We start from the raw sequence: 19,408 nt of genomic DNA, 5'->3' as shown, positions 1-19,408 counted from the left end.
GCTATAACATTGCAAACAAAAAGTGAAAAAAGTGTAAATAAATGTGATTTAACCCCTTCCCTAATAAAAGTCAGAATCACCCCCCTTTTCCTGTTAATTAAACCGCAGGGTCAATGGCATACACGTAAGGACATTTTTAAACGTATAAATTTCCCTACATGTAGTTATGATCTTTTCCAGAAGTAAGACAAAATCAAACCTATATAAGTAGGATATCATTTTAACCGTATGGACCTAAAGAATAATGGTAAAGTGTAATTTTTACCAAAATATGCACTGCTTAGAAACGGAAGACCCCAAAATTGACAAAATGGCGTTTTTTCTTCAATTTTGTCACACAACGATTTTTTTTTCCGTTTCACCGTGGATTTTATGGTAAAATGACTAATGCAAATGCAAAGTAGAATTGGTGGAGCAAGTAGTAAGCCATCATTTTTAGGTGGAAAATTGAAAGGGTTATGATTTTTAAAAGGTAAGGAGGAAAAAAAAAATGCAAAAACTGAAAAGCGCTGAGTACTTAAGAGGATAGGGAACAATCAATTTGGAAAAAAATATATATTCTGATAAGTCATTCTCTGACAAACAACACTCTATGGCAAGCTGCATGCCAACAAACCATGACCTGTCTAAGCAGGAAGGTTACATTCAACCTATTACATGCACTTTTAGATCGGTGCCCTATTACATGCCCTTTTAGATTGGTGCTCATTTACACAGTCTATACGAAATTAAAACTCCACGTGGGGAGGGCTGAATGAATGATTGCTGGTTTGCTTGTGGGCCCTTTGCTGCCATCAGTTGTCAGCTGCACATCCCCTATGATTTTTAGGACTGATCAAAAAAAAAAACATCAACTAATGAACAAGCATGTGCTCAATCTTTGACTGATCGCGTGCCCTATTACGCAGGGCAAAATTCGCTAGTTTGGTCAATATTTGCCCAAAATAAGAAGGCCCTTGGTGTGAATGGAAAAATTGGTCATAGATGTTATCTGTGCCTTGGGCCCAAAGGTCGATTGCCAGCAGATCTTGTTCTTCTGTGACCCTACTGTGCTATCACATAGCTGAATTATCCTTTGTGGTCGAGGCTACAACGTGACCAGCTGCCTGCGATCACTACCATAACTCCCAATAACTGTAATAACGATAATCCCATAATAATGATACAGTGATAATAACAGTTATAACGATAACCACAGTCATAACTATAATAAAGATGTCAGTAATAAGAATTAACTAATAACGATAAGAGAAATAATAACAGTAATAACAATAATAATAATACTCATAATAATAACAACACTACACGTGACACCAATAATAATAACACCAATAACTTTAGATATATAACCATAATAACCAGAATAATGATAACATACTTATAGCGGTCAGAAGTGTGCCCAAAACCGCAACCGTGGACATGCCTATAGAGGGCCTACCCAGAAGGAGAATGATAGAATAAGGGAGGGTTGGGTGTTTGTCACCAAACGCCGGAAACGCCCTGACCTGTATGCAGGGGTGCGTTATATACTCTCATGCTCCTCCCACAAACTCAGCCTTAACAAGCTTATACTTGTGGTCGAGGCTACAACGTGACCAGCTGCCTGCGACTAATCACTACCTTGACATTCAATAATTGTAATAATGATAAACCATAATAATGATACAGTGATAATAACAGTTATAACGATAAGATCAGTAATAACGATAACTGTAATAAAGATGGCAGTAATAAGAATGACCATAATAACAATACCGTAATAATGATAACAATAATAATAACAGTAATAACGATAATAATAATAAGACTCATAATAATAACAACACTACACGTGACACCAATATTAATAACACCCATACCATTAAATATATAACCATAATAACCGGAATAATTATAACATACTTATAGCGGTCAGAAGTGTGCCCAAAACCGCGACTGTAGACATGCCTATAGAGGGCCAAAATACCTGGCAGTAAACAAGCAAACTAATTATCACTTACCTCGTCCAAACTCACCCTTGAAAAATAGTAAAGAATACCAGGAACAAGATAATAACATACCCTCCGCAATGAGGTGCCAGGGGGGTACCAAAGCCCGTGTAACATCTGTTCGACTGGCTGTAAATGTTGTATCTGTACCTGTACGATTGATGATACTTAACGTGATAGTTAGTAGTGAGCTATAACCTCTTGCAGGGCCCCGCCCATAAAGGGCCAAAAACCCAAGTAATGTCCTTTGACTCCCTACCATTACCTACCCGTGATATTATTGCTCTAAAACCATGTCAGTAACAATAATTACGCAGTGCTTGACCCTGAAGAAGTGGCAGGCACAACAGGTATACTACCGCCTTTGAATCGTGATATTATGACTCTGAAGATGTGTCAGTAACAATAATTGGTCGAGGCTACAACGTGACCAGCTGCCTGCGACTAATCACTACCTTGACATTCAATAATTGTAATAATGATAAACCATAATAATGATACAGTGATAATAACAGTTATAACGATAAGATCAGTAATAACGATAACTGTAATAAAGATGGCAGTAATAAGAATGACCATAATAACAATACCGTAATAATGATAACAATAATAATAACAGTAATAACGATAATAATAATAAGACTCATAATAATAACAACACTACACGTGACACCAATATTAATAACACCCATACCATTAAATATATAACCATAATAACCGGAATAATTATAACATACTTATAGCGGTCAGAAGTGTGCCCAAAACCGCGACTGTAGACATGCCTATAGAGGGCCAAAATACCTGGCAGTAAACAAGCAAACTAATTATCACTTACCTCGTCCAAACTCACCCTTGAAAAATAGTAAAGAATACCAGGAACAAGATAATAACATACCCTCCGCAATGAGGTGCCAGGGGGGTACCAAAGCCCGTGTAACATCTGTTCGACTGGCTGTAAATGTTGTATCTGTACCTGTACGATTGATGATACTTAACGTGATAGTTAGTAGTGAGCTATAACCTCTTGCAGGGCCCCGCCCATAAAGGGCCAAAAACCCAAGTAATGTCCTTTGACTCCCTACCATTACCTACCCGTGATATTATTGCTCTAAAACCATGTCAGTAACAATAATTACGCAGTGCTTGACCCTGAAGAAGTGGCAGGCACAACAGGTATACTACCGCCTTTGAATCGTGATATTATGACTCTGAAGATGTGTCAGTAACAATAATTACACATTAGATCCCCCTGCAGACATGGCAGGTGCAATGGGAATACTACCTAATAAGAGCCTTGATATTATTGCTTTGAAAGCATGTCAGTAGCAAATACATAGTGCATCTCCCTGCAGACGTGGCAGGCATAATACTACATACAGGACGTTATCTTATTGCTCTGAAAATGTGTCAGTAACAATAATTGCTCGGTGTATTCCCTGCAGGCGAGGCAGAGACAACAGGTTATACTACTGCATAAAAGTCGTAAAATTATTGCTCTGAAGAGGTGTCAGTAACAACAATGTGCAGTGCATCCCCCTGCCGGCGTGGCAGACATAACAAGTATATTACCGCCTAAGGGTTGTAATCTTATAGCTCTGAATGTGTCATTAACAATAATTACACTATTCAAGAAAAATACATCTTATTGCTAATATGGTAATTTCTTCTTATGTGCAATGAACACAGGCTGCTGCTTTGCGTGCAATGCTTTCTCCCATCCGCTCCTGCGAGGTCACTACTCCCGTCATTCCTTGAGAGTAAAGCAGGGATGAATACTCATGTAAGGTGTGCTGACATTGCTGGGCTGGAGAAAGCATTGCTCATACAGCAGCAACCTGTCTCCATATCCAGGTTAGAGTGGGTGATCCTGCTGTCTGTTTCTCTTTAAAGGGGTATTCCAGGATTTTTTTTATTTGACTATGCTACAGGGGCTGTAAAGTTAGTGTAGTTCATAATATAGTGTCTTTACCTGTGTGTGATGGTTTTCTCACAATTCTTAAGTGATTTTCATCCCAATATTTATTTTTAACAGCACACAAAATGACTGCTGTCTCAGATTTTTCCCAGCTTGCAATGTGGTCGAGACCTGACTCACTAGTCAGTTGATGACAGGAAGCCTGTCTGCTTCAATGGGTGGAGAGAGCAATCTGCAAGTAATGCTGGAGGCTGCAAGTAAAGCTTGAGGCACCCTGATTGAAAACCACAGGTCTGCAGCTCATTTATGTTTCAATGGGTGGGGTAGCTGATGTGTGGGAAGGAGAAAAATGGAATCATGGGATTTGTAGGCAAACAAGAAAACTGAAAACAGGAAATACAAGTTCACAGAAAGCTAGCCACAGTATTCTGGTAATCTCACAGCATAGCCATTTAGCCCAAGACCAGCACAGATCCTTCCTAAGCATGTCCATTACTGTCTGCCAGGTATGTACTAAAATCACCTTATGCTGGATAACCCCTTTAAATTTGGTAGAGTGGAAAAGGGCAGTACTATTGTACATCAATCATCATGTTCATGTAATAATGCTTCCACGGAATACGTGTCAAAAATGCTTGTAATACGTTTCTCATTTTTTAAATGGAAACAAGCACAGTAGTTCACACTGTTAACTGTGGCATACATTTTTTATGCAGATGTGAGATACATGTGGGTAAATGACATATGCCATATTTATGTGCACTCCGTGTAGAAAACACAGGAAGTCAGGTGATAAATAAATTAATCTTTGTCCAAGAACATAAAAATATACAGCAAAACATAGTGAAATACACAGTAGAAATTAATGAATATGCCTTAAATCTGCTGTGTATTTCTCAATTTATTTTCTAAAGAAAATAGACGCCATGTTAACTTATCCTATCTTTTAATCTCAGATAGCATTGACTTGTCACAAAGGATTAGACTGTGTATCTCAAGGACAGCCTTAGTATGTAATCTATTAAGGCCCCAAATCAGACATACAGATATAAAGGTAAAGAACAGAGTGTACCAATGTACCCTTGAAAATGGAATGAAACAAAGAGGAATAGACTGAAACAGAGATGGTGTTCTAATATATACAGCAAAGAAATATTGTTCAAAGTGTATATTAGAAAACATGAACTGATGTACTTTGTTTTTATTTTTGGGGGATTTTACCGGAATGGGCCTATCTATCTATAAGTGGCTTTATTTTCATCAGCAGGTGCACGACATTCCGGTCACCTCACGTGACCTTTGTCAAGCAGTACAATGAACACAATGAAAGGTTTAAATAAGGTCCATAAGTGATATCATTTTCTGATGTCAATTAGTTGACGTCACTGCCTCTGGCATCAAAATGTAATTAGCATATGTAAATAAATACTCGATGACCATGTGAACACAAAATACAGTGATCAAATGTGTATACAGTACTGATCATACACTCATTTGTGCGTTGTTACTTATAGTGTACAGAGTAATTGTGACAAACATACAGATTAATAAAGAAATACCTAGGATCAGGAGGAGGACATTCCGGCCACCCACGTGGAGAAAACACAAAGGGAACCATACGCTGTGAACATAGGTGTATCGGCAAGAACGCCGGAGGCCGGTCTCACATACTTCCGGCCTCGGGCAGAAGTGACGTCGCGCACTGAAGAATGTCAGTGCATGGGCACTGTATATCTATCCATCTTCCTATCTATCTCATATCTATCTATCTATCTCCCTATCTAGTATTCAGAAGATAGGGCAGCACAACAAGTTTGATGCTAGTGCAGGCTGGATGACTCGGTCACAAGTCCTGTAAATCCATGTAGAAAAACAGCAGCACTCAAGGAATCCGTGAATAATGTGTGGCTTTTATTCACCAAAACATGAGAGGTTGTGACGTTTCAGTCGTCTCATACGGCCTTTGTCAAGCCTTGACAAACATTTTCTACATGGTATCTCCCTATCTATCTATCTCATATCTATCTTCCTCTCTATTTATCTTTCTGTGGTGAACCAGGAGAGTAACGGTGACTAGGGTGTTGCAGTAGTAGTGTAGGGTCTGGTGGTATTAACCCTTGAATGTCATGACGCCAGGGTGTGGTTTCCTCAATAGTAATGTTCCTACCGCCAACCGTCCCACAAACGGCAGGGAAAAATAACGGAATGTCCACAGCAGATTTTAGGAGTAAACTGAAGAATCTTTACTTGCGGATTTTATGAAACAGTCTTTATCATAACAGTCTTTTCAAGAGTGAACCAGGATACAGGTTCCTCACAGGTTTGCTGGGACTTGGAAGCAATGAGCTTTTATGCAGGCCACTGTGCTACTAATTTAGGAGATTTGAGCTGGTAGTAGTCACACAGGATTTGATAGATTGAGCTTTAGAGTAACTCGTGTTTAGTGGCTGCAGGCTCTTTCAGGCTTTGGCCTAGATGTGCTTGCTTGAGTGTCCAGGAGATAAGAGCAGGAACTAAGAGAGCGTATTTAGTGGCTACAGCCCTTTATATAATTTGTGTTCGGGCTCCATACATGTACTAGTGACAGGAAAGATTGCCTTCATACCTATACAAGATCTTACCCTAGCATAGTGGTCTGAGCTGTGCCATAACCGCGCAATGAAGGCACGCCTATAGAGGGCAAAAAGCCACCATGCTAGGATAAATACAATTCCTGAAATAACACATCCTACACCCAGCATCAATCTTCACATACCCGAAGTAGACTATACCTAGTGAGCTGAGAGAGTGGCCCTGACCAACTAGTGACTACTAGAGGTGGTAACCATACCTTGGAAACTGTGGCAGTAACGTCCATCTGTAAAGAAATGACCTGAGAATGATAGCATTCCCTGCCAGATAGTAACAGAACTATACCTATTACCATCCCTACTTGTGACATTACTTCAAATGGACACGGAACGGCTAACTTCATGGCAGGTCTGACAAGCACCAATCCCCTGCTATTTATGAGGCAAAACTAAACTGACAGGTAAATGACAAGAAATACCTATCTACCTGATAGACCGTGTGGATCATGTCTCCTGACAAGGTTCACGAAGGCACCTTACCTGATTGAGACTGTAACAACAGACATACCTAACTAGCCAATGTACTGACCCAACTGGACTTGGGAATAATGACCCGTTGCCAATGACAGCTCCCTGCGTGAGCAACGTACCTGTAGATGTGACCAGTGTTTAGGTGAACCATCATGCCTGTAGACCTGACAGGTCTTTGCGACACAGTCGTGCCTGAACTCGTCACAGGTCCCCGCGAAACCATCGAGCCTGTAGACATGACAGGTCTGTGTGAAATCATCGTGCCTGTAACTTAACAGGTCTTTGTAAACCCTTTTTTTTTTCATAATATGTAAGTGTGAAATGCCATAGTGAGACTGTATGCGATCTGAAACGTGTCAGATTACCTACACAACCATGTCAAAATCAATTGCTCTGAAATGAGACAGCAGTAACCACAATTCAATCCCCGATCCTAAAGAAATGAGTCATGTAACTGTATTAAATACACAATATATCTGCAACTAAATGCCGTCCCTCCTTAAAAGAGAACGTGCAACTATGCCGGATAGTTGAATCTGTGTACTACAACGAAATGATAACGTAATCGAGAAATACAACAGACGAGGTTGTATCTGACGTGAAAACATTTCAGGTCATAACAGATATAACAAACAATAACATTTCTCTGAAAACGAGTCAGTAACAACTGACATTACCCCTTTAACCTGATTTTTTTATTTTTTTCTTCTTTTTTTCTTCCCTCCGGCCCCTGAGACTGCTGTGGACAAGTGAGGGACAATCAACCCTATGGTCTGCTCTGAGGACGCGCCAGCAACAGGCGTGTAATGTTGCTACCCCTACCTAAAGACTATTCTGAGAAATGGGTCAGGAACAGTGGTTTGCGTGGGCTGCTCCGGGAACGTATGAAATAACTAGTATGTGATGTTGTAGTATAAGTACTGAGGCTGTTCTGAAGAAGAGTCAGGAACAGCGGAACTACGTGGCCTGCTCTGAAGACGTGTCAGTAACAAGCATGTGATACAGTACTAAAGAACCGAGACTGTTCTGAAGACAAGTCAGGAACAGTAGACGATGTGGCATGCTCTGAATACGTGCCAGTAACAAGTATGTGGATGACGTATGTGGATGACGTACTTAACAACCAAGACTGTTCTGAAGATGAGTCAGGAACAGTGGAATTACATGGCCTGCTCTGAAGACGTGTCAGTAACAAACGTGTGATGCAATACTAAATGAACTGAGACTGTTCTGAAAAGGAGTCAGGAACAGTAGACTACGTGGCCTGCTCTGAAGACGTGTCAGCAACAAGCATGTGATACAGTCTAAAATAACTGAGACGGTTCTGAAGACGAGTCAGGAACAGTAGACTACGTGGCGTGCTCTGAATATGTGTCAGCAACAAGCATGTGCACTGATACCCCTACCCAGACTATTTGAGAAAGGAATCAAATTAGTTATTTGCGTGGTCTGCTCTGTGGACGTGGGCGTAACCCGTGGTACTGTGCACCACCCAGACCCTGAGACTGCTCTGAAGAAGAGTCAGAACCAGTCAACTGTGGCATTGCTCTGAAGATGGGTCAACAACAAACATGTGCTGCTGTGTTTATGGGGACTGTGACTGATCTGAAGAAGAGTCAGAAAAGTGGGTAGCGTGCTGGCTTTGAAATACTTGAGTAAACGTGAGGGAATGTGTGACTTAAGGCAGCCTGCTCTGAGGACGTATCAGTACCAAGCCACCAAAAAAAAAAAAAAAAAACGACCCTATGAGTGTACTGCGGACATGTCAGGAACGGTCAGTTTACATTTGCCAGAAACCAGTTATTTTTTTTTTTATATTTATTTATTTCTTTTTTACCAATTCCCTGATAGTAACTACACACACACCTTAGCAGCACTTAGGAACTTTGATGTTGACACGAAGAAAACTGCATAAACGAAACATAATGATTGCACCTGGCCACTGAATGACAGTGGCTACACCGACCCTCTACTGAGACCGTGCCCACCTGAATGCCCTGAGAGCCTGAAGGGTAAGAAGAAACAAAGGGTGGGGGGGGGGCGCCGCTGGGGTTGCTATGGGCAACCGGAGCCCGGCAGCGGCGAGTCAGGCAACAGGGTAACATTGTGAGTATTCCTGAAATTGGTTGCTCTGAATGTGGGTCAGTAACAACCGTGATTCACCCCCTAATCCAGAACGAACGAGTCAGGTGACCGGGTATTGAACAGCCGATTAGTGCCACTAAAATGAATGACCACCCTTTAAACGAGTACCTGTGCCGCATAGTTGAATATGTGTACTATAACTAACTGATAACGTAGTCGTGAAATACAAGCGAGGAGGTTGTATCTGACCTGAGAACGTGTCAGGTCATGACAATAAACAACAATGCGTTTTCTCTGAACGAGTCAGTAGCAACCGACATTGATCCGTAGACGCTACGGATGAACATGCAGAATAAATACCATTACCCATGTGCAGTAAACGCTATGGATGTTAGTGCAGAGAACATAACAGAATGAATGCTACATGTACGCAGAATAAGTATTACAATGTGTCAGCATAATAAACACTACCATCATATGTACAGATTGAATGCTACGAATGTCCGTGTAGTGTATTACTACAATTATATGTGCAATATACATGACGTGAGCATGTCTGTGGTATGAATACAACAAGCGTATATGTGGTATAAAGGCTATGAGCATATAGTGGTATGATACAATGAGCAGTATAATGCTATGAGTGTACTTGCGGTATCAATGCTAAATGCGTATATGCCTGATGTAGGCCATGTGTATGTGCAGTATAAATGCTACAAGTACCTGTGCAGTATAACCGTCGAGCGCATGTGCGTCATGAGTGCTATGAATTAATATGTGGTATGACGCTATGAGGTATGAGTACTATGAGCAGTATAATGCTGTAAACATGCTATGAGCGCATGGCCACAACCGCACGAAACAGCATGACACTACGTGTGAGAACCGTATGAACCTGCGTGTATGAATGCGGTGAACATGTGAACAACTTAACCGTGAGCATGTGACCACTATAACTGCCATGAGTGTATGAACCGTATTGCCATAGGCAGTATACTGCTGTAACCAATATAAAATACCATTAACATATGAACCGAATGACACTTTGAGCATATGAACCAGTGATAAGTACGAGGTGTTTGACTGCCATGAACGTAACATGGTATAGAGAGAACGTAAGACCATGAACATGCTCAGAATATGTGAACAGCATAAATGCCAAGTTTGTGGAGCGTGTATAACACCCGCGAGTGAGAGAATAACCATGAGGTGAACAGCATAAACGAGTCTGTATAGTATAAATGCTGTGAATATATCGTCGGTGAGTATATATACCGTATAATGATATTAGCACATGAAACTGTAAACATACTAAGCGCGTACGAGCAGTGTGACCATAAGCGTATGAATTAACCATGAGAGTACGGACGATAAGAAACTCATGGAGTTATCAAACCGTGAAGATGCTCTACTCGTGTGCACCTTGTACCAGTAATGCGTGTATACCCATTATAAACCAAGCGTATGAACCGTATGGATACCATGATCGTGCAAATAACGAGTATTACACTGTGTATACTATGATTTAAATTGATGTAGCCTATGTTATATCTCTACAGAGCATTGCACCCTACTGTATACCGTATGCTATATTGAAACAAGATACTCTGCAGAGTATTGCACCACACCAAACACAGTACATGCCACCCTGTGTTACAACGAGAGCATTGCACCACACTGCACATGCTAACTGTAACGACCCTCTGCAGAGCATTGCACTATACCCTATATAGTATGTTATATTGAAACCATCTTATCTGCAGAGCATTACACTAACTGTATAAAGTTTGTTTATAATGAGACCATCTGCAGAGTATTGCACTATACTGTATATAGTATATATTATATTGTAACAAGACCATCTGCAGAGCATTGCACCATAACCATATATCATGTATACTGTATTGTAACGAGACTGTCTGCAGAGCATTGCACCACAACTGTATATCATGCATACTATATTGTAACAAGACCCTCTGCAGAGCATTGCACCGTAACCCTATATCATGTATACTATATTGTAACGATACCATCTGCAGAGCATTGCACCATACAGTACATGTTATATTGTAACAAGACCCTTTGCAGAGCATTACACTGTATCGTATACTGCAAGGGCACCGTATACCCCGCAGAGCACCGCAGCACACAGCAAAAGTTATATTGAAACGACACTTTGCAGAGCATTGCACCACACTGTATACAGCAAACGTTATATGGAAACAAACCTCCGCAGAGCATTGCACTATACTTTAGATTAACGATAGACAAGCTGAGAACTCGGCAGCTGCCGCGACCTGTCCCAAGGGCATAGACAATTGTAGCTGTCCGGGTGGCGGTCCACATGCCGCCATGAGGCAGCTAGCGGGCTGCCCGAAATGCTGAGGCCGCTCCACCCCCAGCACCGATTTAACTCACCTGCTTGCCGCTCCTGGCCCCTACTACCGCTGCGAGCAGAGCCAGCCAGAACCATACCTGACCTATATTACCTTATAATCAGAGTGAGACACAGAATCCCCAGATAAGACAGCCAGCGGAGCTACCAGGGATGCCACACCTGCACCCCCCAAGCCAGACTCATGATCAACGAGGCCTCAGCACCGTGAGCAGCAGCTCTGAAGATTTTTGTGGGAGATTTAACCCCTTAAGGACCGGAGGTTTTTCCGTTTTTGCATTTTCGTTTTTTGCTCCTTGCCTTTAAAAAATCATAACTCTTTCAAATTTACACCTAAAAATCCATATGATGGCTTATTTTTTGCGCCACCAATTCTACTTTGTAATGACATCAGTCATTTTGCCCAAAAATCTATGGTGAAGCGGGAAAAAAAATCATTGTGCGACAAAATTGAAAAAAAAAACGCTGTTTTGTAACTTTTGGGGGCTTCCGTTTCTACGTAGTACATTTTTCGGTAAAAATGACACCTGATATGTATTCTGTAGGTCCATACGATTAAAATGATACCCTACTTATATAGGTTTGATTTTGTCGGACTTCTGGAAAAAATCATAACTACATGCAGGAAAATTAATACGTTTAAAATTGTCATCTTCTGACCCCTATAACTTTTTTATTTTTCCGTGTATGGGGCGGTATGAGGGCTCATTTTTTGCGCCGTGATCTGAAGTTTTTAACGGTACCATTTTTGCATTGATAGGACTTATTGATCACTTTTTATTCATTTTTAAATGATATAAAAAGTGACCAAAAATGCACTATTTTGGACTTTGGAATTTTTTTGCGCGCACGCCATTGACCGAGCGGTTTAATTAATGATATATTTTTATAATTCGGACATTTCCGCACGCGGTGATACCACATATGTTTATTTTTATTTTTATTTACACTGTGTTTTTTTTTTTATTGGAAAAGGGGGGTGATTCAAACTTTTAATAGGGGAGGAGTTAAATGATCTTTATTCACTTTTTTTTTTCACTTTTTTTTTGCAGTGTTATAGGTCCCATAGGGACCTATAACACTGCACACACTGATCTTTTACATTGATCACTGGTTTCTCATAAGAAACCAGTGATCGATGATTCTGCCGCATGACTGCTCATGCCTGGATCTCAGGCACTGAGCAGTCATTCGGCGATCGGACAGCGAGGAGGCAGGTAGGGGCCCTCCCGCTGTCCTGTCAGCTGTTCGGGATGCCGCGATTTCACCGCGGCTATCCCGAACAGCCCACTGAGCTAGCCGGGATGCTTTCGGTTTCACTTTAGACGCGGCGTTCAACTTTGAACGCCGCGTCTAAAGGGTTAATAGCGCGCGGCACAGCGATCAATGCCGCGCGCTATTAGCCACGGGTCCCGGCCGTTGTTAGAGGCCGGGCCCGACCCGCTATGACGCGGGGCCACGCCGTGGCCCCGCGTTATAGATCGGGAGTGGACACATGACGTTCCAGTACGTCATGTGTCCTTAAGGGGTTAAACACCAGACACAGGAAGCAGAGATTCCACAAACGATACGTGCTCCGCCCCTGTAGGAGAGGGGAGAGTTATATACACGCGCCCCCACCTGTTCCCAATAAGCCCCACCTGGAAGTGCAGGGAGCGATAATTACTTCCTACTTCCGCCCCTCTCACAAATGCAGTCCTGCAGGCTTTAAACAAGGCGCTGGACTAAGCTCATTGGTCAGCAAACCTGTAAGTTATGAACCCAGTGAACTCTGGCTACATCACATGACCTCTAAGGTCCTTGAACATTTAATACATCACAACCGGACATCATGTGACCACTAAGGTCCTGTACATATATATCCTATACATTTATATTATTTGCATATATATTAAACAATATACAATTTATATGAGGCGACCAGGGGTAAGCCCTGCAGGAGAGCCCTAAATGAATGGAGGGACTCTAGCTGAGGGGACTTTAGACAAGGGACAGGACTAGGTCCTGTACCGGGAGACACCGCATATCTATCCATCTATCTATCTTATATCTATCTTCCTATCTATCTTCCTATCTATCGATACATCTATCTATCTCATATCTATTTTCCTATCTATCTATCTATCTATCTATCATAAACTTACCTGAAAAGTGATTTATCAGCAGGGACATTCCTTTGCCAGTCCACCAATGGGTCTTGTATAGGAACTGTTTTTAATCTGCTTGGCAGAGATCTCGTTCTAGGTATATGCGATCCAAATTCTGCAAGATGATCTACGAATACAATTTCCTCTGGCAGTAGATAATCTGAAAGTTCCAATGATTTCACAGTAATACTTAACAAATAATCATATATTTTTCTAGGACAAAGATTTGTCTTAAATATGTAATATATCTTTCCCCATTTTTAAAGATATAGGGGGAGATTTATCAAAACCTGTGCAATTGCTCATAGCAACCAATCAGATTGCTTCTTTCATTTTTTTCAGAGGCTTTTTGAAAAAACTAGTCAACTTTTTCTCTGCACATGTATGAATAAATCTCCCCCATAATTCTTTAAATTGTACCTGTCATTTGCAAAGAAAATGGTATATAATGTGCAAAGGAAAAGTTGACCAGTTTCCCATTGCAACCAATCAGAATGCATCTTTCATTTTCAGAGGCCTTTTCAAAAACAAAAGAAGCGAGCTGATTGGTTGCTATGGGCAACTGGGCAGCTTTTCTTCTGCAAAGGTTTTGATGAATCTCCCCCAATATGTATATTTGTAATGTACCGGTACATTAGTTAAAAATGTGTATATTTATAGGTGAAAATATTCTGGCTTCGGTGTCTCTGTTCAGAGACAAAATACAGAGAGTGTGGGTGGCCAAGCAGGGCGCTGTGCACTGATGCTCTTTGCTTCCAGCTCACATAGCAGGATAATTGCAAAACCAGGAGCCTGCACAGAGCCCTGCTGGTTCTGCTCACACTTTCTGTATTTTGTCACTGGGCAGAGACACAAAAGCAATAGCTGCAGCATTTTTCACACAAAATTATACAAATTTACAGTGAAAAATTACACCATTAGAGAGATAACATTGATTCTACAACCATTCACAGCAGAGATCAGCCTCCCCTCCCTGTGGAATCATCTCTGTAACAGTCACAAAGCACGCCAAGAAATGTTTCTAATTCATATCAATAGGACAGCTACTATTACTTACTCCTATGCCTAGAGGGCGTCTCAGCCACAGTGTCATGCTGCTTCTTGCACGGGAGAGCCGCGGCAGAGCCAGGCCCCATACAGAAGATCGCTGAGGGTCCCAGCATTTGGATACAGCGTATAGGGGATAAGTGTCTATAGCTGCAAATCTCCTATAACCTGCTATTTGACAGTGTAAAATTGTACCGCCAACTGCCACTAGGGAGAGCTCAATGCATAGAGATTTTTCTAATTCTCGTTCTGTGGTGCTCCTTATAGTAGTGACTGTAATTTTATTGTACAGTATATAATAGGCACTGAAGCAGAAAATTTGGATCTCACTGGGGAGATTAACAAATGTATTTCAACTAGTTTTTGTAATTTACACACATTGGAAAAAGATATGTTATTTGGGTTGAATGTGATATTTCTGAAGTATCTGAGGCACTTTTTCTGACATGCAACTATAATTGGGAAAATGTTGTCTAGGAGTCGCAGATAGTGAATAATAAACACCACTAAAGAGAAAATTACATTAGGTCCAACCATCTCACATTATCAGCTATATACAGGGCCTGTTTTAGATGTTTCTATGGGGCCAATGATTTCTGTGTATGCCCTTGAGGTCAGGCACTGATACTGGACAAGAATGTCTGACTCGTAAATAGGTTTTAATTTATCCCAAATGTGTTCCATGTTTTTTGCCTGCCAATTGACACCACATCAAACTTGACAGACCATGATTTGGTGGCAGCAAAAAATAAAAAATAAAGAAGGAGTCAGTTCAATGCCAAATGCAAAAAATCCCACATACAAATAGTCACTAGATGCACAGGAGGCAGTAGATATTGTGTCTTTTCCCAGAGACAGAAACATGAAAATTGAGAGAAAAGATCTTTACCTCCCAAAAATAAAACCCCCATGTTTGTAAAAAAACAAATACAAACACACACACACACACATATATATACATATATATATATATATATATATATATATATATGTAAATATAAAACCTTTCAAATAAAAAGCCAACGTGTTTAATACTATCAACAATACTTAATCATGGCATAGCATATAATTATATAGTCTGCATGCTTAAAGGAGTACTCCTATGTAAAACTATTTTTTTAAATCAACTGGTGCCAGAAAGTTAAACAGTTTTGTAAATTACTTTTATTAAAAAATCTTAATTCTTCCAGTACTGATCAGCAGCTGTATGTTCCAGAGAAAGTTGAGTAGTTCTTTTCAGTTTGATCACAGTGCTCTCTGCCGACACCTCTATCCGTGTCAGGAACTATCCGGAGCAGGATAGGTTTGCTATGGGAATTTGCTCCTAATCTGTACAGTTCCTGAAATGGACAGAGGTGTCACCAGAGAGCACTGTGGTCAGACTGAAAATAATTACTCAACTTCCTCTGGAGCATATAGCAGCTGATAAGTACTGGAAGGATTAAGTTTTTTTTAATAGAAGTAATTTACAAATCTGTTAAACTTTCTGAAACCATTTCATTTGACAAAATTTTTTTTCCCACTGGAGTACCCCTTTATATAGGAAGAGGAAAATTAAACACACTATTGCAAGTTTACGCCCTCTTGACGTGGGTGGTCAGACGAGCTAACTACAGGACACAGGTCATTTATTAAAGGGAGCAGGAAAAGAAGAACAAGAAATTAAATTTATAAATATAAGACAGATCATTGTGATAATTTAAACCGATAGGAAAGTATGTGCCAAAACATAGTATCCAGAAGGCTTTTATAGTAAGGAGAGCCTTGGACAAGTCTCCACCTCTTTGACGTGGGTGAACTGAACACGATCAATGCCCATTATTTTAAAATGTGTAGTATCACCATTCTTGTTACGTTATGGGCTCCGGCCGCACACGCTGGCCGTGAGCACAGGGTCCCCTCATCTGCTGCTGCCGATGGGGCTGGGACTCGCATTGTGGGACGCACCCGCATACGAGCACCAGTCCGTCACTCTCCGGGTGTTTCTTCTGCCTCCACCTCTCTGCTCCGGCACGTGTGTCCCCGTCCCCTAGGGCATGCGCCGAAGCTTTAAGATTTAAAGGGCCAATATGCTCATTAGTGTAATTCACCTAGGGCTCATTTATAAATTCCTCCACCCTCCTCACTCCCCTGCCGGATCTTTGTTGCCTTGTGCCTTAGAGAAAGCATTCCTCAGTATTGCCTTGCCGTGTATCTGATCCCTTGCTTTGTGACTTTGACCTTGCTCCTCTGCCTGCCTACTAAACTCCTGCTACGTCTTGACTACGCTACTGTGCCGCCTGCCCTTAACTTCTGCTATCCAGACTACAAGCTGCTTTATCGCTCCTGTGCCTCGCATCTCCTCAGCCGCCTGTGTGGTCAAGCCGTGCCACTTGCCGCAGCAAGTCCATCCCGCTTTGCGGCGGGCTCTGGTGAAAACCAGTGGCACCTTACACTCCGCTCCCTGGTACGGTCTGAGTCATCTGCCCCACAGGTCCAGCGGATACACATCCACCGGTGTTCCTGTCTTCTTAAACGTGAGTGTTACAGTAAGATCCAGCCATAGATCCCCCTGAGGTACCTCTGCCTGAAGTCGCGGATCTTCTTTCCATTGTGTTAAGTCGGTCGCAGCAGTTGGTCCGACAGGCGCAACAATTTTCTCAACTTTCAGCCATGATGCAACAGCTTTTGGCCTTGCAACAGCAGCAGGTACCACAATCTGGCCCACTCGCACCTCCCGCTCCTGCAGTGTATTCTGGCTCCCAGCTACGCCTGCCTTTACCTCCCAAGTATGATGGGGATTCCAAGTCATGCAGAGGCTTTGTTACACAGTGCTCTATGCATTTGGAGCTCATGTCTGAACTGTTTCCGACGGAACGTACGAAGATGGCTTTTGACATTAGTCTACTGTCCGGAAAAGCCCTGGCTTGGGTTATACCCCTTTTTGACAGTGGTGATCCAGTATCCTCCAATTTGTCGGCCTTCTTGGCAGAATTTTGCAGTGTCTTTAAGGGAACCGCACGTGCCTCTTCAACTGAGACGGCGTTGCTGAACCTCTGTTAATGGAATTCTTCCGTTGGTGACTACGCGGTCCAATTCTGCATTCTAGCCTCTGAACTTGCCTGGAATGATGAGGCCTTGTGTGCCACATTGAAAAAAGGACTGTCAAGCAGGATTAAAGATGCCCTTGCAGCACGTGATCCTCCATCTTCTTTGACAGAACATATCCACTTGGCCACACGCATTGATGTGCGTTTTTCTGAGAGACAAGAGGAACTGCGCTTATAGAGGTAACCTGCCCACCTGACACCCGTGTTTCAACGTCCAACTATTCAGTTTCCTGTGCCTCTTGCGGAAGAGGCTATACAAGGAGATTTAAGAGTAATCGTCTTACGCAACAGGAGAGATCACGACGACGCAATGAGAATTAATGCCTGTATTGTGCTAGCCCGGAGCACTTTCTCAAGGACTGTACAGTTTGCCCGCACCTAGGGTACTTGGGAGAGGCGTCCCTGGGTGTGAAAATTACCTCTCCACGCTTAACTATTCCTGTACAAGTCTTCGTTTCAGCCAAGTTTTCCTTCAGCGCTACAGCATTTTTGGATTCTGGATAAGCAGGTGACTTTATTGATGCGGCTTTAGTCCACAAGTATCATCTTCCCCTTACTCAGCTTTGCCAAGCCCTTGTTCATCTCCTCTGTTAATGGACAAAATCTGAACTGTAAGATTCATTTCTGTACTCAATCTCTCGTCATGCAAATGGGAGTATCGCATAAAGAAAAGATTGAATTCTATGTTCTGCCATACCAAGATTTCTCTGATGTTTTCTGCAAGAAACAGGCTGAGTCTCTGCCCAAACATCGTCCTTACAACTGCCCTATTGATCTTCTGCCTGGTACCACTCCTCCTCGTGGAAGGATATACCCTCTGTCAGTTCCAGAGACCAAAGCCATGGCTGAGTATATCCAGGAGAATCTCCAAAAGGGATTTATCAGTAAGTCCTCTTCTCCTGCTGGAGCAGGTTTCTTCTTTGTATGGAAGAAGGATGGCTCACTCCATCCATGAATTGACTACAGGGGACTTAACAAAATCACGGTCAAGAACCGTTACCCTCTACCTCTTATCTCAGAACTTTTTGACCATCTACGTGGTGCCAAGGTCTTCTCCAAGTTGGACTTGCGTGGTGCGTATAACCCCATTTGTATCCGCAAGGAAGATGAATGGAACACGGCCTTCAATACTCGTGATGGACATTTTGAGTATCTTGTAATGCCTTTTGGTCTCTGCAATGCTCCAGCCATTTTTCAAGAGTTTGTCAATGATATCTTCCGTGATCTTCTCTACACCTGTGTTGTCGTATACCTAGATGACCTGATCCTGATCTTCTCTTCCAACCTAGAGGAGCATCGTTCTCATGTTCATCTGGTTCTTCAGCGACTACGGAAGAATCATCTCTACGCCAAACTGGAGAAATGCCTGTTCGAGAAATCTAGTCTTCCGTTTCTTGGCTACATTGTCTCTCATCAGGGCCTGCAGATGGATCCAGATAAGTTGCCTGCAGTATAGGATTGGTCTCGTCCTTCGGGCCTACGTGCTATTCAATGTTTTCTGGGATTAGCTAAGTATTATCGTCAGTTCATCCCACATTTTTCATCCTTGGTTGCTCCTATTGTGGCTCTCACTAAGAAGGCATCTAATCCTAAATCTTGGCCTCAAGAGGCTGAAGAGGCTTTCTGCTTTTGTCTCTGCTC

The 19,408-nt window shown here is 41.9% G+C and overlaps 1 protein-coding gene across 19 annotated transcripts in view; it reads right to left on the bottom strand.

The window, feature by feature from the left end:
• SHOC1 (shortage in chiasmata 1) overlaps positions 1–19,408 on the bottom strand; it is a 262,135-nt gene that overhangs the window by 177,100 nt on the left and 65,627 nt on the right. For 18 of the 19 annotated variants that reach the window (XM_056518636.1, XM_056518635.1, XM_056518660.1 and 15 more), the window contains one exon: positions 13,629–13,791. The exons of the other annotated variant lie outside the window; for it this stretch is intronic. In XM_056518636.1, coding sequence (XP_056374611.1) covers positions 13,629–13,791 — 163 coding nt within the window. The remainder of the gene's footprint in view (positions 1–13,628; positions 13,792–19,408) is intronic. 19 annotated transcript variants of the gene reach the window in all.

The sequence above is a fragment of the Hyla sarda genome, chromosome 1 (genome assembly GCF_029499605.1).
Source record: "Hyla sarda isolate aHylSar1 chromosome 1, aHylSar1.hap1, whole genome shotgun sequence".
Taxonomy (NCBI): Eukaryota; Metazoa; Chordata; class Amphibia; order Anura; family Hylidae; genus Hyla; species Hyla sarda.
Note: the sequence above shows the minus strand (reverse complement) of the source record. Positions and strands in the feature narration are given on the sequence as shown.